Raw genomic sequence first — 23,753 nt, 5'->3', positions numbered from 1 at the left:
TCTATATGCAAAAGTAGAACAGGTTCAATTGAGGAGACAACTCAGCTTTAGTAGGTCCCCATCATAAAGTATTATAATCTTAAGAAAACTATGCAAGTTAAAAATATGGCCAAGTATTGGCACATTGTGCATTTTACCTAAAACGTTGATGAAAAATGCAAATTATACATTTGGGCAGGTTTTGGGGCCACTTTATACAGTGAATTGGGTCTCTAGACTCACTAGGTACATTTTTGCAAGCACCATTTTCAACTTTTATTCATTTGAATTTGAGCACGAGATCATAAATGAAACAATCAGACGTACTAATCAGTTCCTGAGTCACTCCAATCTAGTGTAATGCACAAAGTAGTCCCACAACCATGAGAAATACTATTCATGTGCAACAATGCTGACATTTCACCTCCACAGTTTCTGTAACATGAAAACAACAAAGTAATAAATTCAACACCAACTTTCACCCATTCCCCAACCAAAATACAGAAATTAAAAATACAAATCAGAACACCAGACATCTGCTAACCAACTGGTAAAGAACAAAAATGAAGCAATTAAGTGTGCACCCAAAATTGCAGCAAAGTCAGTCGAGCAATGCTACACTGTCCTGATCCAAAACCTAAACTAAATTCAGCTTCAGGCTTTGTTTAAATGCTGCCATGAGCTCAAAGCAGCAAATGGGTACTCTGTGGTTTATCTCTTTGGGAAGTTTAGGAAATTAGAGCTTCCCTGCTCATAGATTGAGCCTGGAAGGGTGGGGAAGGAAAATAGGTCCTGAAATGTGCCAGAAAGCTGTAGTTTTCAGAGCAACGAGGGCCATTCTTGCTTTTCCAATAAAAAAAAATCTACTTCTTGGGTCATTCTTCAGTGCAATCTTAACTGTCCCCTTAAAGATACGCTGCTCAAAACTAATACAACTGGGCAGATCATGCAGTTTACAGTCTCTACCCATTTATATTTTAATTCTACACTTGGGGCCTCAACCAGCACTGAACTTGGATTTGCAAATTTAAACCCAAAGCCCATATGGGTAGCTGCACTGCCTGAACCAAATGTTGACACTAAGGGCTGCTCTGGCATCGCAGAAAATGATGCAAAATTGAGATTTTCAAATTGACATTAAAAACAGTTTACTATGAATTGAACCTATCCAACTAAATTACTTCAGGTCCAGAATTTGAATTTTCTAAGTGGCCTGGGTTACAGAACTTCAAACTCTTATAATGGGAATATATATTGTCAGAGTTCAATTTTATTACCAAGTTACCAAGTATTCAAATCACTTTAAACAAAAATTTTATTTGAAATATTTTAGATGGAAAAACTCAGGCATGTCAGTGCGAGTGAGTGATAATCTTGAGCAAATCAATTTGTTAAAACCATATATGTATTCTCATTCTCAGCACATAAGCACCTAATAACTATGCAAAAGGTAACTGCAATGCAGTGGAGGTTTACACATTAATTTTATTTCCTTGAATACAACCATAATTTTGAGCTCAGTTCCATATATTAATGTTGGAACCCTGCGTTTCAAAAAAAATCAAATCAATAAAGCCTCAAATAAATACAAACACTAATGGCTTTAAGCAGTTTTAGCAGTTACAGTATTTAATGCAAAGATGTAACACATATCTTGCCACAGGGAAATGCAATCATCAACATTTTAAATTACTAATAGTACTCGTATCATTCAAATGAGAATGAATGTAGTATGAAGTCTATCAACTTTTCAGATTGGGAATTTAAAACATTGAGCTTGCTGAATTTTGTAAGCAATCTCAGATAGAGTTCCCAAAGTTCATACCTGCCTCCACATCTTTAGTACCTCAGCTTTTAGATATTTCAAGGATTTAATCAAATTAAACTTTGGGGTTTCATTTGCATTTTACGACACAAAGTGATATGAGAAACTGACCCACTTGCAAATTATTTTTTTACTTCAAAATGTAACAATCGCCAAAATAAATTTAATACCCTCATCACCTTCATTCAAGTTTTCTTCACTACTGAAGAAACTCAGTAGGTTTGTTTGCATTAGCTGATCAAACAAAGCATGGCCTACAGAAGAATTTAAATACTTTTTTTTCCAGAAGATGCAAACTAAGGTACAGTATTAATACTTTCTTTACATCCCACAACATGCATCATCCAAAGACACACTTACTCTCAGGCTTGCATAAGCACCACTAAAATCTGCTGTAGACTAAGGACAATCTCAATTGTCCTTCACAGCAGCACAGATTCAGTTGGACACTTTTGGAAGAGACATATAATCTTGGACCTCCAGGAAACAACTCATCAGATTAGTTCACCAAAGCATTAGGACAGCTCATCAATTATTTTTAAATTCTGAACAGTATCCTGGCTGTATCCTATTCACTATTTGAAAGTTTCATTTTACATCCAGATTCCTGGTTAGCCTATAAGTTGAATACAATCACACATCCACTATAGATACCATTTGTGTAGAAACTTATTTTCAACTAAACAAGTCTAACATATCCAGAAATCCATATTTTCTCCCATTAGTAAATGAATGGAATAACCTATTGTACATGGCTGTATTCAAGGAAACAGATTCTATTTTAGATACTTGTCGAGTGTTTTAGTTACAAAGCTAAACACGAAAAGGACCAATAGCTCAGACTTCATTACACTAATTAAACATGATCACAACAGAATCTTACTACTTTCTAGACAAACAAAGGGCACTTTCTGTAAGATAGTGGTCATTGTTTTTTTTTAAAAAAAAACAGGCACAAAAAATGGAATTAAAATGGCATGAATAATGGATTTCACATGTATACAAATTCTGACCTGTACCATCATTAAATATTTTACAACATAAATAAAAGAAATGAAATACAGCAGCAAAAAACATGTGATCTTGACAAGTTTTATAAACTACCAGTGCGTAAACCCTCCTGAGTCCATTTCTTCTACCCACCCCACCCAACTTTAACAGTGAAAGTAATTTAAATATATAAATCACTAGAATGTGTATTCACAGGAGAAATTAGTCAGCATCATGTCTGTCCAGTCTTCCCAAATTTTCTTGGATTATGACCCAACAATCATTTGTGGTCAGTGGTTCCTCCATGTTCAATAATGTGTGAAAGTTTCTAGAAGGTCGGTCTGAATTGAGGCCTGTTGATGTACCTTTTCATGGAAAGTGACCCCAGAGTTTCTGGACAGCCTAACTCTCCTCAGCACTCTGCTGAGAGGTTTCTGTTCTGATCTTTTTTGGAAGTGGTTCCCCATCTTCAGATTCCTAGGAAAAAAGATCAAGTTTGACTACCAAACCAGCATTAATCTCCCTCAGATGTTACTTTTAAAAGATCACAATAAAGTTTTGGCAAAAATTGTACAAAGTTCATTCACAAACAAACCAAACAATTTTGCCCAATAGACAAAGACACCTTTTTATTCTAAAGTAGTAGTAATACAACACTGTTTTTGTGCATGTGAGTTTAAATGGAATGATTTATCTATCCAATGCTTCAACTGTAAAAGAAAATGCAGATGTGCAGTGAAGTTCAGGCAAAGCAGCACATATTCCAGCCAATGCTATTCTGTGTTTAATTTGACCAGAGAGAGAGAATACAAAGAACATTAAACCATATTTACAACATGGTCACTGATAATAAACTTTAGCCTAAGTATGAAATGATTCTGGGCAAGCATTATTTAATGATTCTAACCAGAACAGACTTCATTGGACATATACTTGTCATTTTAATAAGATTGCTTGCCCTTGAACACAAATGTGCTTTATTTTATGTATCAAAATCAGTTTACTTCAAAGAACATGAGAATTAATGTGCATGTGAATTAGTCAATTGTTTGGCAATGCTGTTGATTTTTTTGATTCGTCCACTACATTAGAAGAGTATTCTTAAACTCATATCCAAATGATAGGTTAAATGTATACTTTTAAAACCTACGCTCTTATCGTTCAATGTTTCAGATAATTTATTGCTCCAAATATGACTAGCATTTGCAGGATTGTAAAAACTCTGTCACTTATACCTGAGTATCTTTGGTAGTCTCTGTGTTCTCTTTTACTCCCAATGGCTGCATATCTGATTTCTCTAAATCAGTTGGAGATAATTCTGGGGGAGTTTGGGAATTTGGCTCTGCTGGTGGTGATGTGTCTATAACAAAAACAGCAAATGTATATATATTAGATTTCATTTTTCACATTTTTAAACTTATCACAGTTTCACAAAGATTGGTGTCTTTAATTAAGACAAACTAGTTAAAGACAGATATTCTGAAAAAAGTGGTAACCAATCTGACAAAAGGCAAGCTGCTAGATCTTAAGTTTGCGAGAAATGTGACAGAAAAGAATGCTCCATTGAAAAAAACCTCTATGACCAAGGAATCTTTGTCCTTCAGCCAAACTTTCAACAATACAAAAACTATCCTGGATTATGCAGCATGGATTACAATAATGGGCACAAATGTTGGAGATTTTCAGGTTGATAAATTTATGTAGAAACGGTTTAAAAGAGCTTTTCAAAATACATTCCAAATTTTAATTCTATCATTCTGCAAACAGATTATTGCCACACATGACCTCCAAAATCAGTGCACTGACTGTGTTTGAAGGTCACATGGTCATATCCAGGATTTCACTGAAGTTTTCATTCCTAGCCATTTAAAGCAAATCAATGCATATTATGAAGGCCTCATTCGTGCACTGTTTAGCAAGGAGTTACAAAGCAATACTAGCAAGAAAGAGGGGAGCTAACAAGTTGACTGAGTGTCCCTCAGAAGTTAAGTGGTAAATAGATGACCTAAAAAGGAAAATGAGGTTTACAAAAGCTGAAAAAATTCTCTACACGTGTGGAATATTTTTGCAAAGCTGTTTCAACATGGAAAACTATTGCAGACTCATTCTTAAATGCAGAGTAAAAATCAAAATTCCCAAATTTTCATACTGAATAATACTGAGAAATGGATGCACATTCTCTCCCATCAAAAGAAGCTAACACCATTCAATTTAAAAAGCGTTCCAATTCAACATGAATCTATTCGTATATAATAGAAGTTGTAACAGGAACACCTCATCAAAAACGATCAAACCATTCCTCCTACTTATTTCCAAAAAGACAGCATTTCTGAATACAATAATGGTTTCTATCATGGTAATTTTCAATATAATTCAGAATCAAATTTGATAAAAAAAAGTCACTTTTCCCCTAGGGAAGGCAGAGAAAGAAAATCTGAGGCATAACAGAGAACAAAGTGAATACCTTTAAAGCATATATTTTTAAAAATTCAGTATAGAAATTCAATAATTGTGCTTCCGATATCTAAGTATGCTCTTTCTTTCTCCACCATCACATCCAATAGAAAAGTGGAATATATGAACGAATGCACAAAAATTTACATTTTGCTTTTGCAGCACAACTGTTTCAATGGCCTGACAATTAGAGGGACTATATTAAATAGATATATAATACTGATATCATTTTGATAGTATTGAAAAGTAAGTTTAATACATCAGGAAATATTGTGACTGCGCAACTTAAAGTTTTAGAGTTAAGCCAGTAATTTTTTTTTCCCTCTTAAAAAAAAAATGACCCCAAACCTATATGATGCTAAAAGGAACCTAAGTCCAAGTGTGTGATAACACTAAAATTAAGCCAGTCACAAATTAATATTCCAGATTGACTATGCTAAAACATAAATCCACAAGTTAACATGAGGGAAATATTTTAAAGTCACTTTATAAACAAACATCTTCTGACACTTTGAGCACCTAGTAGTTCAGTACCTTTGAAATATATCTATGTCACAGGTATAGTATTAATCATTAATGAAACAGCATTTCAAATATCAACTATGACAAGTTGGATCATACTAAAAAAGTGTTGGCACAGGGGCTGTGGGTCAAATGGCCCATGTGCACTATTATTTTGTGATAAATATTAAATAATAACCTTAGGCACCATAGTTTAAATTAAAAATCATGAATAGAAATGTAATTCTTTAGAGGAAGCTATAAATGTATGGTCAAGACTTTCTGCATAAACTAGAAAGCTTCAAGCAGTTTTTATAGGTAATGTCATTATTGATTAAAAGGCTGCAAAACAAATGCGTTAGTCAGCCAAATATCTCAGAAGAGAGTTTGCCCACCAAAGTTAAAACATTTCAAAAAGTGAAGCATTTTTCAGATGCTTCATTATTAATTAGCAAAGCATTTGACAAAAATATGCAACTGGGGAGGAGTAAGTAGAGAATTGGCCATACCACCCCAAAAATAACCAAAAAGTGTTTTAAACCTAAAATTCATCTGTACACAAATTCACTGAACATTTCTCTCAAACCCACAACATAAGCGCTGCTAGAGAAACGGAAATGTGAAATCACGAGACCTAGCCATACCCTTTTAAATTCAGAGAAAATTAAATTTTAAGATCCATTATTAACTATGAATCAAAATTAAATATAGTTCAAAGAGTCATTTCAAATGTTAAAGTCCAATTAATTAAGAATGTGTTATTGTATTGCTGTTAAGTAAACATGGCTGCTTTTCTACATTCTAAGTCAGTCAACAATGCATTTAATACTTTAGAAATAAGTACCACTAGTAGGATTACTGCATTCTGAATAACCAGCATTACGAAGGATCATGTGGATATGCTTCAAGTATACAATGTTTAAAGATGTATAAGGGTTTGCTCAAATTGCTATTTCCCTACTTGGTTCCTAATGCAATTAATACTTAATATTGGAAAATAAATTTTATTGCATAATAAAAGTTGGTACTACTTGAGTTTATTAGATTTTAGAAGGCTACAGAGTTGGTCAGTCTCATTTTTGCAGCAATTGAATGGGACTTTTATATAAATGTTTAATTAGAAATAGAATTCTTGCCACAGTTGCCACCACAGAGCATTTGTTGGGAGGGGAAAACTGCATGAATAAATTTAGCCAACATGACACAGTTAAAAAAGCGCAACAGGTAATGTACAGGGTGAAGTGAAAATAGTCTAGACAAAATGGGAAGATGCTTTAGAATACTTATAAAATGGTGTGCTATTTGATTCACGGATCTGTTTTATAATATCCCAGACACTAAACACAAAGAAAAGCCAAACTTATGTAAAAGTCAAACCCAAAAATGAGTATTGATCCAAGTATAAAATGTGAATTACAACATGAATGGCCCAAATAGTTAATACATCAATTTAGGAAAATCAGATGGGCTAACGAGGCATTTGTTGGGAAAAGTTATTTAAACCTAAGCTGTTCCTTGAAAGTCAATTAATTTACTGAGCAAGTAGTTGAACCAGATGGATGGATGGGCATGGTCTGATACTGTGTTAGCAAGCTTCGAAAGAGCTGCAGTTGAGTTCCACCAAACTCCCCCCACCCACCCAAATCACACAATCACTGCCTCATCCAGAGGTAAAGAGGTACATTCACTCTTATTTTCCACTTTACCGCTTAGCCATGGTTAAAAATAATCATGCCAACAACGGATAAGAACAGGATGGACTGAAGCTGCAAAGACACATAGCCTACAGACACTTATTGACCATATTCATATATGAATAATGAACACTTGAATGAGATAGCAAAGTGAATTTTATCACTAACTGTCTTACGTGAAAGACAATGCCTTGAGGCATGAAAGGAATAAAACTGCCATTGAAAAATAAATCTTAAGTGTTGGAACATTCAAAAGAACGTGAAAAAGAAATCAAATTAATATCACCTGATCTTAGATGAGTGAATTTTGACATTTATTAAGAAATAAACATTTAAGGGTAGATTGAAATTAAACACATCACAAAATTGTTGGAAAGATAAACAAAATATAGTGATTATTCCCATAAATAACTCTTGAAACTCTATCAATCTTTAAGCTTTTTATGCTAACCTTATAATAAGGAGGCTTGTAGCTTTAATGTGGGACTCACGTTGAAAGGGAGCAAGTTTAAAATCAAATTCAAATTAATTATTTGTCACTGCTAAAATTGAGTTTTTCCAATTCTCAGCTGAGCAGTTTAATAGCCTTGTGGTAAAGAAAAAAAACACAAGTACACATACATGTATACACACACACAGAAACCTATCCCGTCCCACAAAGCACACCTCTTATTGGTAGACATGGAGGAGCTTCCATGGTGCCTCTGAAGAAGTCTGCTACCCAGACGGTCCCGTCCTCCCAGATGAAGGACAGCTTGGAGGCAGGAAGGCATAGAAAAGGAGATTTCAAATTAAAACAATTACAGGAAAAAAGTTATTTGTCTAGCTATCTAGTTTAAATTAATACGTGTTTTTCGGTTACTTGGCTTGAAAAATTCAATTCAAAATTTCATTTAGAAAAATGAAAACAGAAATCTTTTAAAAAGCTATGCAGCTTTCACCACCTCCTCCCTCACGTCACAATTATTATGCCAATGAAGAGGCAAAAGTAGTCAAACTGTTCATGACCCATGACCGGAGGGACCTTCCAACTGCTTTTCAAAAAAAAATTGCAGTAACTGGCCAAGTCTACTTCAGTGTTTCTACTGATTTTAAGTAAACAAGCTCAGATAGCACAAATTTCATTTGGCAAGCAAAATTTTCATCTTCTGGTCTCACTTCCATACTTCCAAGAGGTATTCTAAATTCATCAAGACAGAAAATTAAGCGAAGCATATTCTGGATTAGACAGAAATTGCCGAATTTAAGCCCAAAGTATTTTGTAGTACATAGCTTACGATTGCATAAAAAGGTATAAATGGAATCATGACCCTTTTATTCCCTTCCACGTGACCAGGTAGCAGTGTAGCTCAAGTGTTAGATATCAAAATGCCAAATTCTGTGGTAGCCAATGAGCAGTCATGAAAGGGCATAAAGGGCCCCATTTTACTTATTTTTACAATTAAACAGTGGGACTCCAACTACTATATCAGAGAGCAGTATAAAAGTCTAATGCAAGGTTGAATAGTTGAAAAGAAGAATGATCACCTGCAAGGCCACGTGATATTCTGAGAGTGAGGTTTGGACCTTTCCAGAGAGGTCACTTTGCAAACTCCATGTACTGCCAATTAGAGAGTAGACTGTTGACCTCCCCAGAGAACAGGACACATGGATTCCTTTGTGCATTATCAATTCAAAATCCATCCTGATCGTCTCCTAGAGATCACTCCACTGACAAGACAGGAAATGAACTGTACATAAGGGACATAAAAAGATCTCCAGCAGCAACAATAATAAAAGCTTCTGAAGAGGATAAACAGAGGAAAGGTTTTCTTTACCAAGGCCTTTGATCTCAACAGTTTCTGCATTTTACTTATTGCTAGTTAAGTTCCCTGTAAGATGCTGAATTGTGACTTGAAGAACTTGCTTCAAAATCATCAATCTTCCAATACGGAAACCACACATCAGCAACAAGCACATGCCCTAACACTACCTGTGCTTAAAAAAAAATACATCTTTGAATTCTATTAGAACATTACAGAAAATAATCAATATCCAGCAATCTTACAGATCTCAGATCTGTATATCAGATGAAACAATTAACTGGCAATTCCTCAGAAATCCAATATTCTCTATACACTTTTGACAATTTGAAATCAAGACAGAAGTTCTTTCAAATCATCTTTTATTCACTTGGTCATGGGTGTCACATATTGTATATTTTCTAATAAATCAGACTACAAGAATTCAATGCCCCATTCATTCTAAGTTAACTAATCTCAGCCTGGGTAACAACAAACCACTGGCTACAGACTCCATGTCATAGGGAGCAAGAAAATGTAAAAAGAAATATCAGGCAGGTTATCTCCTCTTCCTATGTAGTGACTCCTGCTTGCAAATGCAGGCATCTAAAGGTTTACCTGGTGGTAACATCTATATTTTGTTCACGACCCAGATTTCCCCAATAATCACTTATCAGGAACTCTTCAGTACCTGTTTTCTGTTATAATCATGAGCTACAGAAATAACTGTCAGCGTTTTCAGTGAAGAAAGGAAACAGTCAGAACCGCAAGAGCACAAGCTTAAAAAATTATAGTTCTAATGTTTTTTTCAAATCAAACTTTAAAATACTGTATTTATGTATGAGCATTGTATGTTATAGGTATCATTAAATAATAGCATCACACTGAGTCAAACAATTAATGACTTGAATACTCTGGATGTATGATTTTTGAAATATGATCTTAAAATTGTTCAGCATGGGCATCTTTACTAAAATTCTGCATTTGGAAGATTGAATACTGTTAACCATCTTTCATGGATCCCAAAACAACAAAACTGAAAGTAAAACCAAAGTAACTATCAGAGATGTCCCCAATTCTGGTAAAAAGCACCTAAAATTCTAATAGATACTCCATTGAGCATTTGTTTCACAATTTCTTATTTACCTCCTGTATTCATACACAGACATTGTTTACATTTGAATATTTGCTCTGAGGATTATCCAAATTGTTTATTTACCCAAAAGTACTCCTTTATCTTAATTTGTCATAACCTCCCAAATAGACCAACTTTCTGTTAAACGTACTGTCATCCTTCCATTATGATAAAATTTTCAAAATCTCAATTATAATGCAATTCATTCTTTATTTACATTTTAAGAAACAATCACACCCAATGTTTACATTTTCACGAATAAGGTTTTGATTTTCATTCAAGGATCAATAAATGTATTCAAAGTTGGGTGAGAGTTTCTCCACTCAGAAAATACTACCAGGAATTGGATTTTGACCTGAGGACTCCTGCAAAGTCCTGATTTCTATTCCTCAATCTGTTTTAACCCTTACCGTCAGAGCTGGGCCGTTCTTTGATAGGGGGCTGAACCTCCTCAGTCCCAGTTTCAGCACCCTCTGGTTGGATTATTAAATTCTGCTCTGGTGCAGGACTTGGATTGCTGCTGTTCTCCTGCTTCATTGGAGAAGCATCTGCTATGGAACTCTGATTACTGTTCTCATCTAATTTACAAACATCAAAAAAATTGAATTAGATAAAATTTTACACATTTGACAAAATGCTGTGGGAATAAAATGGAAAGTGAAAGGTGAAAGCACAGAGAAAGGAACACTTGCAGACAAGCACAACTTTGGATTTTGTTCTTCTTCACCTCCACAAAGGAACCTAGCTTTTCAGAACGCCGTTGGAATCTGAATTCTTCAAGTTCAAGTATACAATTTTTGAATACACTGACAGGATTTATTCCCAATATCATCTTATATTAATACAGCTACGTTTGAACGCATTGGAAGTTTTACATTGAGTTTTGTAGTGCAAGGTCAACATCAAAAATCTTCATGTGCTCCCACATCTATAGTTTCATATTTCCCACTTTGCAGAAAGTCAGCTTTAAGTCAGTCTTCCAAGGACATAGCATCTCTCCTCTTAAGTTAGTTTTGAAGACTGCGCAAAAATAAGATGCTGAACTGTCACAGTGAGGCAAGTTCATTCAAAGCACTCAAAAGGGAATTATTAAATCATCTGAAAATGAATGTGGAGGAGGAAAAAGGTGGGAGATCGATATCTATTTTCCAAAGAGCTGGTATAGACTTGATGAAGTGAATAGGTTCTTGCAAGAATGCCGACCTACATGCCCAATTTTGTGTCATAAACCAGGCTCATCAACAGACTGAACGGAGGTCAAATGATCAATGAAATGAACATAATGCTGATATTGCTTTTTTTTAAAATGCAAGAATTAGGAACTTCACATTTTTCAGTACCATAATTTGCACAGGGGCCTCCCTCAGGAAAACTAGGGTGGTGTCGCAATGGACTTAAAATTTTGGCCCATTACTGTGACAGTAGTAAACATTGCTTAGTATTCCAATTTACAGTTTCTTTGGCCAAGCCAAGCATTTAACCTAATAGTGCAAACAAATTCATCCCACTATAAATTCATTCATTAAAAGCTCTCCCACAATTGGCAACCTGGTGTAAGGCTCCAGGTTAGTATATTTGAAGCAATGATGTAGGTTGTAACAAAATGAATAAGATGATTGTCTCAATTATTTTCTTCCACCATACCTGGGGTTCCTTTGTCATTAAACATTCTTCAATTATATTGTCTGTTTCAAAGTTCAATAATCCTTTACCAATTTTTATCTGTGTGCATATTGTTAGCTCAATATTAGCACTATATTATTGTGATACAATAGCTATTTTCCCCAATGCCATTAAAGAAATTATACACAGTAGCAACAAGTTGAGGAGCAAATAAGGAACCATGCAGTATCATATTCAGAATGCATTTCCAATAGTTGGTTTAAAAAAGATACATGAAATATATCCTGGTAAGGTACAAAACTCATTTCAGAATCATTAGCACATGAAACATCTATTTGGTCCAAAATCATGATCGAGAACACCTAATCGTCTACTTTTTTCACGTCAAGACATTTGCAAACCTCTATCAAATCTCCTCTTAGCCTTCTCTTATCCAAAATAAACAGCCCCAGCTTCTCCAATTTACCTCCATAATTGAGGCTTCTCATCAATAGAATCATTATTGAAAACATCATCTCCAATGTGTTCATATCCTTCCTGTAGTAACGCACTCAGAACATCCCAGCTGAGGTCTAACCTAGTGTCTTATACAGGAGAACTGTAACCTCCCACTTATAATTTATGCCCCTATTAATAATACCTAGAATACTATATGCTTTATTAAATGCTCTATCCACCTGTCCTTCCACCTTTAATGCTTTACGCACACATATACCCAGGTCTCCGCACCTCACATCCTTCAATAGTACCCTTTATTTTATAACATCTCCCCATGTTCTAAAATGCATCACTTCACTTTTCCATACTGAACTTCATCTGTTACCAATCTGCCCACTTGTCCAACTTGTAGTGTTCTTTTGAAGTTCTTCAGTCATCCTCATGGTTTACAAAGCTTCCAACTTTTATATCGTACCTAAACTTTTAAATTAGCCCCTGCACATCAAGATCTGAATCATAATTGTAAATCAAGAGAAACAGGGGTGTAATAAAACAAAGGTTCTGGGGTAGTCCACTACAAATTTTCCTCTAGTTTAAAAATTATCCTTTCATCATTACAGTTCAATACTCAAACAGATTTGTCAATAATTTCACTTACATTTTAAGCATAGGAATTCCATTCATGGAATCTACCAGATTTTTTGCTGATAAGCATCCTCTTTCAACAATTGCTTCTCAAAAAAAAACTGAAGGTCATGAAGAACCACGCTCACTAACCAAAAAAGAATTGCTTTTAAAAAAGGATTAAATAAAAAGACAGTTATATTTGAGCAAGAAAAGAATGTGTAAAGGAATATGATTCCCAACATTAAATTTAAAAATACAGACAGGATGAAAAAAGTTGAATAAAATACCTATAGATAGTTCTCCTATAACACTACTGTGTTCCAGCAAAACCTCGCTCAATAGAAAATTGCTTGATATAAATAAAAGGATTACGGGAAAAAATGGGGCTCAGGGCAGACCAGCAAAAAAAAAAATTGCTCACAATCACTCAAAAATCACCCCAAAAAGGTAGAGCACAGCGGAATGAAGGTTGAAATCATATTTATTAATGAAATAAAAAAAGTAAATTTAACAATACATTTAAAAATGTAAGAAAGCTGCTTTCTGTACATATCCTGGTAAGATATGAAACTCATTCCAGAATCTTAGCTGCACAGAATTTCAGAATAGTTAGCACATGAAGCTTCTATTTGGTCCAAAGTTTCAGAATGTACCTCTCAAAGAAAGCTGCTCTGTCTGCAGCTGAGATCCATTCATGCATAGAACACCACGAAGACCAGCGCTGATATCGTGCACATACAGAACTGTAGGGAGACTTCAGGCACAAACATCAGTGAGTGAGCAGAATGGTACGAAGATCAGAATTGATGCCTTACATGGCACAGACACCAGCACATGCAGAACAGTACGGACATTGGTGCATAGAGTCACAGAGATGTACAGCATGGAGACAGATCCTTCGGTCCAACCCGTCCATGCCGACCAGATATCCAAATCCAATCTAGTCACACCTGCCAGCACCCAGCCCATATCCCGCCAAACCCTTCCTATTCATATACCCATCCAAATGCCTCTTTAATGTTGCAATTGTACCAGCCTCCACCACATCCTCTGGCAGCTCATTCCTGACACTTACCACCCTCTGCTTGAAAGAGATGCCCCTTAGGTCTCCTTTATATCTTTCCCCCCGCACCCTAAACCTATGCCCTCTAGTTCCGTACTCCCCCACCCCTTTGCCTATTTATCTTATCCATGCCCCTCAATTTTGTAAACCTCTAAAAGGTCACCCCTCAGCCTACGACGCTCCAGGGAAAACAGCCCCAGCCTGTTCAGCCTTTCCCTGTAGCTCAGATCCTCCAACCCTGGCAACATCCTTGTAAATCTTTTCTGAACCCTTTCAAGTTTCACAACATTTTTCCGATAAGAAGGAGACCAGAATTGCACGCAATATTTCAACAGTGGTCTAACCAATGTCATGTACAGCCACAACATGACCTCCCAACTCCTGTACTCAATACTCTGACCAATAAGGGAAAGCATACCAAACGCCGCCTTCACTATCCCATCTACCTGTGACTCCACTTTAAAGGAGCTATGAACCTGCACTCCAAGGTCTTTGTTCAGCAACACTCCCTAGGACCTTACCATTAAGTGTATAAGTCCTGCTAAGATTTACTTTCCCAAAACGCAGCAACTCGCATTTATCGGAATTAAACTCCATCTGCCAATTCTCAGCCCATTGGCCCATCTGGTCCAGTTCATGTTGTACTCTGAGGTAACCTTCTTCGTTGTCCACTTACACTTCCAATTTTGGGGTCATCTGCAAACTTACTAACTGTACCTCCAAATCATTTATGTAAATGACAAAACGTAGAGGGCCCAGCACCGATCCTTGTGGCACTCCACTGGTCACAGGCCTCCAGTCTGAAAAACAACCCTCCACTACAAGCCTCTGTCTTCTACCTTTGAGCCAGTTCTGTATCCAAATGGCTAGTTCACCCTGTATTCCATGAGATCTAACCTTGCTAATCAGTCTCCCATGGGGAACCTTGTCGAATGCCTTACTGAAGTCCATATAGAGCTTAAAAATGTGTTAAAAATAAAAAAGGCAGCCTTTTATCTTAGCCTGCTTGGCACACCTTCCTCAATCCTGAAGGGCTTATGCCCAAAACATCGATTCTCCTGTTCCTTTGATGCTGCCTGACCTGCTGCACTTTTTCAGCAACACATTTTTAAGCTCTGATCTCCAGCATCTGCAGTTCTCACTTTCTCCTCAAGTCCATATAGATCACATCTACTACTCTGCCCTCATCAATCTTCTTTGTTACTTCTTAAAAAATTCAATCAAATTTGTGAGACATGATTTCCCACGCACAAAGCCATGTTGACTATCCCTAATCAGTCCTTGTGTTTCCTCAGGATTCCCTCCAACAACTTGCCCACCGAGGTCAGGCTCACCGGTCTATAGTTCCCTGGTTTGTCTTTACCGCCCTTGTTAAACAGTGGTACCATGTTTGCCAACCTCCAGTCTTCCGGCACCTCACCTGTGACTATCGATGATACAAATATCTCACCAAGAGGCACAGCAATCACTTCTCTAGCTTCCCAAAAAGAGTTCTCGGGTACACCTGATCAGGTCCTGGGGATTTATTCACTTTTATGCGTTTCAAGACATCCAGCACTTCCTCCTCTGTAATCTGGACATTTGCAAGATGTCACCATCTATTTCCCTACAGTCTATATCTTCCATATCCTTTTCCACAGTAAATACTAATGCAAAATATTCATTTAGTATCTCCCCCATTTTCTGTGGCTCCACACAAAGGCCACTTTGCTGATCTTTGAGGGGCCCTATTCTCTCCCTAGTTACCCTTTTGTCTTTAATATTTGTAAAAACCCTTTGGATTCTCCTTAATTCTATTTGCCAAAGCTATGTCCCCGTTTTGCCCTCCTGATTTCCCTCTTAAGTATACTCCTACTTCCTTTATACTCTAAGGATTCACTCGATCTATCCTGTCTGTACCTGACATATGCTTCCTTCTTTTTCTTAACTAAACCTTCAATTTCTTTAGTCATCCAGCATTCCCAAATCTACCAGCCTTCCCTTTCACCCTGACAGGAATATACTTTCTCTGGATTCTTGTTATCTCATTTCTGAAGGCTTCCCACTTTCCAGCCGTTCCTTTAACAGCTGTTCATTTACCAGCCGTTCATTTACTTGCTAACAACTGCCGCCAATCAGCTTTTGAAAATTCTTGCCTAATACAGTCAAAATTGGCCTTTCTCCAATTTAGAACTTCAACTTTTAGATCTGGTCTATCACTATTTTAAAACAAATAGAATTATGGTCGCTGGCCCCAAGGTACTCCCCCACTGACACCTCAGTCACCTGCCCTGCCTTATTTCCCAAGGGTAGGTCAAGTTTTGCACCTTCTTGAGTAGGTACATCCACATACTGAATCAGAAAATTGTCTTGTACACACTTAAATTCCGCACTATCGAAACCTTTAACACTATGGCAGTCCCAGTCAATGTTTGGAAAGTTAAAATCCCCTACCATAACTACCCTATTATTCTTACAGTTAGCAGAGATCTCCTTACAAAGTTTGTTTCTCAATTTCCCTCTGACTATTGGGGGATCTATAATACAATCCCAATAAGGTGATCATACCTTTCTTATTTCTCAGTTCCACCCAAATAACTTCCCTGGATGTATTTCAGCACAGCTGTAATGCTATCCCTCCCTCAGCACAGCTGTAATGCTATCCCTTATCAAAAATGCTACACACCCTCCTCTCTTGCCTCCCTTTCTATCCTTCCTGTAGCATTTGTATCCTGGAACATTAAGCTGCCAGTTCTGCCCTTCCCTGAGCCATGTTTCTGTAATTGCTATGATATCCCAGTCCCATGTTCCTAACCATGCCCTGAGTTCATCTGCCTTCCTTGTTAAACTCCTTGCATTGAAATAAATGCAGTTTAATTTATTAGTCCTACCTTGCCCCTGCCTGCCCTGACTGTTTGACTCACTTCTGTTCTCAGCTGTACCCGTCTCAGATCGATCTCTTTCCTCACTATCTCCCTGGGTCCCACCCCCCCACATTACTAGTTTAAATCCTCCCAAACAGTTCTAGCAAATTTCCCTGCCAGTATATTAGTCCCCTTCCAATTTAGGTGCAATCTGTCTTTCTTGTACAGCTCACTTCTACCCCAAGAAAGATTCCAATGATCCAAAAATGTGAATCCTTCTCCCAAACACCAGCTCCTCAGCCATGCAGTCATCTGCTCTATCCTCCTATTCATGCCCTCACTAGCTTGTATGTGCAGACTGACAAGCGTTTTAACATAGACATCAGCGCATGCACAGAACAAAATGCACGAACCGATCCCTGCTAGAATCGCACTACTCCAAACAGGTAAGCATTTTTAAAAATACCATTCCCTAATTTTTCAGTGACATTATAGCCAAATCACGAGGTAAAAACAATGACTGCAGATGCTGGAAACCAGATTCTGGATCAGTGGTGCTGGAAGAGCACAGCAATTCAGAGTCCTCGGATACTGCCTGAATTGCTGTGCTCTTCCAGCACCACTGATCCAGAATTATAGCCAAATCAGGCTGCCAAAATGCACATTACCCCAGAACTACCTGTACTTGGATCGAAAACAGGAAGTTTTTGATTGTGGCAACAAAATGGGCAAAAATCAGAACGGAAATAAGAAGTTGTTACATTTAAATATTTCTGTCATGTACATTTACTATATCTTTCCTCAGTACGAAGCTAGAGAATATGGTAGAAGTTTGAGAAATATTCTCAATTGATTCAATGGATAAAATAAATTGAGTGGTTCTTGAAAACCTTTAACCAATGGAAAAAACACTTTTCTTCTCATGCTTAATATATGACAAAAAGCTCTATATGCAAGACTTGATAAACTTTAACAGACAATCTCCATCAACATTGCTGACAGTCATTCAGGGATCTGAAACAGTTGCAACATTTAATTGCCAAGCTAGAACCCAGCACATACTTGATAATTTGAATTTTAATCTGAACTCTCAAATTCAGATACTCCTTATGAGCCAAGTTATCTAAATGGGTATATCCACATGCAAGGTCAACTTTTGAGAAATTTCTTCAGCTGAGCCAATCTCACATAACTTGTTTGATCCTGAAACTTCAGCACAATGCTGCTCCTATAACTCAGGTCAGATATTTGTACTATAATGAAACTATGGCTTTAAGAGGTGTATTTAGTCCTGCTTGTGTTTTAGATAAAGAGAGGCATTGAGCTGTCTACTGAAAACTCAAAGTAAACATATTGTAAGGCCTTGGGGTTTTGTTTTAAAAAGTTGGAACAATAGAAGTAGCCTGAATAGATAGGGCCAGCTCCCACAGACCCAAAAGTTTTTTTTACTAGCAGTTGCTGGAGTCTCAGCAGGTTTAGAAGCCACCGTGCATCTCTCCCTGCTACATCCTCTGGAGTTCTCTTAATGTGTTTCCTCCCGGGCTCCTAGAATTGCACGTGAGACAATCTATTTTATTGATTTTGCCAATGGTGTGTTTATGGGATGCTACTATATTGGAACAGTATTTAACTATACTGTTCAGTAGTTAAATAATCTATTATTCTGTTAGGTTTTCCAATAAAGTTACTCCAACAACTTCTTTCGGTTGTTGCCTTCTAACTATTGTGTATGAATAAAGTGTGTTTTGCTTTAAATGCAATAGTTTGAACAATCTAATTGTATCCGGAGTGAAATGCTGGGCACTTGCCTTTAAAATAAGGCAGCATAATAGCTATCCTCTTAATGTATTTTGAAGGGGTCTGATCCGGTCCATAACATTACCTTTTACAATAATGCCTCACCTTGCAGTTTCAAAGCCCAAAATACCACAATTAGTAAATTCACTTCTCCAGAGATTAACCTTCCATAAATCTCTCAACCTTAAGTATCAAGTTATGCTTCCCCAGCATCATTTTTCTTGTCAACTGCTTCCCTTTCCCCAAACCACTGAATTTAAAAATTCTCAAACTTTGTTTTAAAAACTCTGAACATCACCCATGTTAAAATTATGTCCTTCCCTGCACCATCTTCTATACCAGAGTCTCAGCCATCTAAGAGAAAATGAAGACTGCAGATGCTGGATATCAGAGAACACTTTACCGATAAAGACTTTATGCCCGAAACATGAATTTTCCTGCACCTCGGATGCTGCCTGACCTGCTGTGCTTTTCCAGCACCACACCCTCAGTCATCTAAGGCCTACACTCAAAATTCCCCATTTAAATAACTGTATCTTGCTACTTTTGGATTAAGGCAACAGAATAGAGGAAAACAAGGCAAAGTGAGAGTAGAAGACAGGCTGATGCATAGCATGAGCGCTGTAGGGGTGAGTGACAAGAAACAATAAGCAAGAGAATAATTACGAGTGAAAATGTCCAGGAGCATATGCAAGAGAAATAAAACATATCCATCTCTGCCAAGCAATCATATGGTTTGGCAGCACAGTGGCTCAGTGGTTAGCACTGCTGCCTCACAGCACCAGGGATATGGGTTTGCTTCCAGCCTCAGGCAACTGTCTGTGTAGAGTTTGCACATTCTCCCCGTGTCTGCGTGGGATTCCTCTAGGTGGTCCAGTTTCCTCCCATAATCCAAATATGTTCAAGTTAAGTGAATTGGCCATGCTAAATTGTCCATAGCGTTCAGGGACATGTGGGTTAAGTGTGTTAGTCAGGGGTAAATGTAGAGTAATAGGTTTGGGAGGGATACTCAGTGTGGACTTGTTGGGCCAAAATGGCCTGTTTCCACACTGTAGGGGATTCTATGATTCTAAACGAAAAATAGATTTTTTTGTGACATGTTTAAATTCTTATAGATGATAAGTTCTCTCACTAAATATAATTGTAAATTTTTGGGATTTCAAATTTACTTATCGCACTTTTTTGCCCAGCAAGGTAGAGTCTATCAGCAGGGACAAGATGTGCTAGATGCCACCCATGAAATTACAGAAACATACAACATTAAAAAGAGGATGTTTAAATCACTCAAGTTTATGCTGGCTCTCTGAAGGAACAGAACACATTCACATTTTTTTGTCATACAGTCAGTTCTTCTAGAATGCAATGGTTACATTCTAAAGCAACCGTGTTACAGTAAAAAAAATATCACACTTTAGAAACAACACTTAAAGGTGTTATAATCGTGTTACAGCCAACAAGTTTTAAAATTCACGCGTCCCCAATTCATCAATCATGCTACAGCAAATTCGCATTGATGAACAATGCGTTATAACAAAACAATGTGCATTCTCATTCTCCGGTACCAATGCTATATCATATTAAAATTTTTGATGCACTGCTACCATTTCAAATAAAGTGTTCCAACTGCCAACAACTTCAATAAAAATTAGCTTCAACTCCCCTCTAGATCTTTGGCCAATAATTTTGAATGCATGACCTCTAGCTATTGATGGATTTACCAGAAAGTCTTATATTACTACCTTTTATCCTGTACATAAATCTTTCCTTTTTCAATTTAACCTTCACATTATTTATTTTACGAAGGCAGATGCACAAAAATACTCATTAATCCTGCACCAGGTTCTCTGTTTTTACATGAAGCTTTTCCTTTGGATCTTTAAAAAGTTCAACTTTTTCATAGCAAACCACTTATACTGCATTATTTATAATAAAAAAAGTTTTAGCCAGTGTCAAACTGGGAAGCAAATGTTTTCTTAAATATAAAGCTAGAAATTTTTTTTAGTTTTATTTTTAAAAAGAGTAGTGAGCACTATATTATTTAGCTTGAAATTTAAAAGGGAAGAGATTATTTTAACTATACAATCACCAAACTTTACTTGAGTAATTCAGTTCTATATTTAATACCCCAATGGGTCACAATAGCTAGATAGTACACATTAGCAATAAGACCAGCTGAATAAAATTCTTGTAAAATTTGGCTATTAAGGCATGATTAAAAGATCCACAATCCACCAAAAACACAATACATATACCTTGAATATCCATCATGCCTGGCGAGGAACTGTTTTCTGGAGTTGTCACTTCAGAGCCACATTTATCATCTTTCCCCTTTTTTTTATTCTTGTTCTTCTGTACAAAACAAAACAAACGTTGAGATTTGATCTACAATTCATATAACTTCTGTAAGTTAAATCTGGTTTTATAGTGTACACTTCTGATCTTAATACACTTCTGTGTGTAATACATCAACATTTATGATTACAATTCCATCCATAAATATTTATAATGTTAAAAAGCCAAGAAAGATATGGCATTAATTTAATACACAAACTTTACTTGTTTGACATGCTATAACTGGAGACCTCACTTCACTGAAGATATCATGGAGCACATTATCCAGATAATTCAGTTTTAAAACATTTATGGATTAAAACATTGTTACATTTATTCAAAAGAGGACCTGTCATTTGCAGGTCTCACCTACCAGAACCAACTAAACACACAAATATATGAATAAAGAAAATAGGAAGGAGGCCACCACCAATTAAGCTTGCTCTGCCAGTCAATAGTATCAGGGCTGAACAAACTACTGCACATTTGCACTTATGCCCAATAACTTTTCACTTCCTTGCTCAACAAAAATGTATCTACATCAATATATTGAAGGACTCTGCTTCCACTACTTTTGGAGGAAAGTCGTTCCAAAAAGAGACAACTCTCAAAAAAACTGATCTTATCTCCAGCTTAAATGAACAGTGACCCCAGTTCCAGACGACAAATCATGTTTTCCACATCTACCCACTCGAGACCCAAATTCGCACACTGCCTTTCCTGTCTGCTGACACTAGTCCAGTGGCTGGTCTCGAATTCCTCAGAGTAACCACTAACCCAAACAGCCACCACCCTAACTAAAAAAAGTTACTTCTATTTCTCCTACTCCTTAGTAGCTTTTCCTCCACGTAACCTTTCATCATGGCTAATGGCATACTACATTTGTTGCATTCCCACAAATTGCTCAAAACATATGCTGAATTATTCTTACCTCACTTATGACAGAGTCATAGAGATGTACAGCATGGAAGCAGACTCTTCAGTCCAACCTGACCAGATATCCCCCCCAACCCAATCTAGTCCCATTCCATTCCATCCCTCCAAACCCTTCCTATTCATATACCCATCCAAATACCTCTTAAATGTTGCAATTGTACCAGCCTCCACCACTTCCTCTGGCAGCTCATTCCATACACATACCCACCCTCTGCATGAAAAAGTTGCCCCTCAGGTCTCTTCTCCTTCAATACTTAAAATCTCATGTCAAAAATCTCATGTCTAAACAAAATTAAAAATATATTTGACAGTAATGCAATTACCTTGAACTTTATTATTTTTTTAATGTCTTTGTTGAAAGTTTATACTTCAAAGCATCAGCTTCTTCCAAGTGAGTGGAGAGCAGGAACAAGATCAATACAGAATGGCTGGCTCTTAGTCATCCATCGTTTCTCCAAACCTGAATGAGCAACTTACCTTTACCAAAACTATTCTACTATTAGATCCACACATAGGCTGTAAATTTGAAAATAAACATCCAATACTCCCTGGGCAATTCACTTCAGTAGTAGCTAATTTATGCTCCCCTTACATTTCAATGCACTTGACTACAGAACAACTTACATCATCAACTTTAGGTTCTGTTACAGGCACCCACTTGTAGATTCTTAGTGATGTATCACCAACAGTTACCCATTTCTTCTCCCTGTGTTTCAGGAAAGAAACAGATTTAAAACTCAAATAAGGGTACTTCAGTGTTTTTATATTTTCATGCTCATGTAAAAGTGATTACAATTTACCATTTTTCTTGCTATTAATTAAAATCTAAGATAGCATTTTGGAGATATTGTATACAAGTGCTGACAAAGAACATGAAATGGAGTTCAAAGAAATTCAGAAGACAAATATACAAAGTCCTTTGGATAAGTTATTAAACCAAGACTCTAATTTCTTGTCAGGTGGAAGTAAATGTTAAAAATAACTATGAAAGCAGCATCAGGGAGCATCTAATGCCCAGTTCAACAATTTTCAACATGATCAAATCTGTTTCTGTTTCTGGTAATGTTAGTTATCTAAGTGCTGTATGTGGAACTATGTTGTCTACAATGTGGCTTTCACATCTCTCCAGCAACAAAAAGTGTATTAACTCTGAAGTGCTCAGAAACGTGCAAGGTGCTTTATAAAAATAGTTTTTGTTCCTTTGCTCCTATTAAGGATATGCATTAAAATATCATAGGCTTCTCACATTGATTTGCAATCACTGCCTTGCCTGCAATTGGGAAAAATCAAACTTGGCTCACTCAGAGGAAGAAAATCTACATGGTGCAGAAATAGAAGAAAAGCCAGACTTTCAGTTTGAAGAGGAACTGTTATTAAACACATTGGCTATTGCTGGCAACACCAACTGATACGAGGTTATCCTGGGTGAGAATGGAGACAGACACCAGGCAACAGTTTTATTGTTACCTGAAAGCAGGTATCAGAAGCTGCAGAGAGACAGTACTGCAACACTCAAAACTGTATTAACAGAACATACACAAGCATTGTATTAATATGAATGCTGAGTTGAGTTATATGGTCAGTCTGAAGATTTGCTTTTACACTTAACCAAAATGAAATGTTCCAACTTTATTCAGAAGAACATGGTTGGAGAAAATCAAACAATTGAGCTGAAGCAAATTGCTTGTCAGATTCTGAGATTGATCTCTCTCAAATTCTAAAGAAACATGTCACTG

The 23,753-nt window shown here is 36.7% G+C and overlaps 1 protein-coding gene across 3 annotated transcripts in view; it reads right to left on the bottom strand.

Moving 5' to 3' along the window:
• Positions 1–1,590: 1,590 nt before the first annotated feature.
• bcl7a (BAF chromatin remodeling complex subunit BCL7A) overlaps positions 1,591–23,753 on the bottom strand; it is a 51,123-nt gene continuing 28,960 nt past the window's right edge. For 2 of the 3 annotated variants that reach the window (XM_043715756.2, XM_043715757.2), the window contains exons 2-6: positions 22,642–22,723; positions 21,003–21,099; positions 10,770–10,937; positions 4,030–4,154; positions 1,591–3,271 (exon numbers count right to left, since the gene is read on the bottom strand). In XM_043715756.2, coding sequence (XP_043571691.1) covers positions 3,197–3,271; positions 4,030–4,154; positions 10,770–10,937; positions 21,003–21,099; positions 22,642–22,723 — 547 coding nt within the window. In that variant the 3' untranslated portion in view covers positions 1,591–3,196. Of the gene's footprint in view, positions 3,272–4,029; positions 4,155–8,109; positions 8,198–10,769; positions 10,938–21,002; positions 21,100–22,641; positions 22,724–23,753 lie in introns of all 3 variants that reach the window. The other variant, XR_006315388.2, reaches the window with a different exon arrangement.

Source organism: Chiloscyllium plagiosum, unplaced genomic scaffold, assembly GCF_037043375.1.
Source record: "Chiloscyllium plagiosum isolate Xiang-an unplaced genomic scaffold, Cpla_swu_hap1 HiC_scaffold_24, whole genome shotgun sequence".
In the NCBI taxonomy this organism is placed as follows: Eukaryota; Metazoa; Chordata; class Chondrichthyes; order Orectolobiformes; family Hemiscylliidae; genus Chiloscyllium; species Chiloscyllium plagiosum.
The sequence above is the reverse complement of the archived record's forward strand: the minus strand, read 5'-3'. Positions and strand labels throughout refer to the sequence as shown.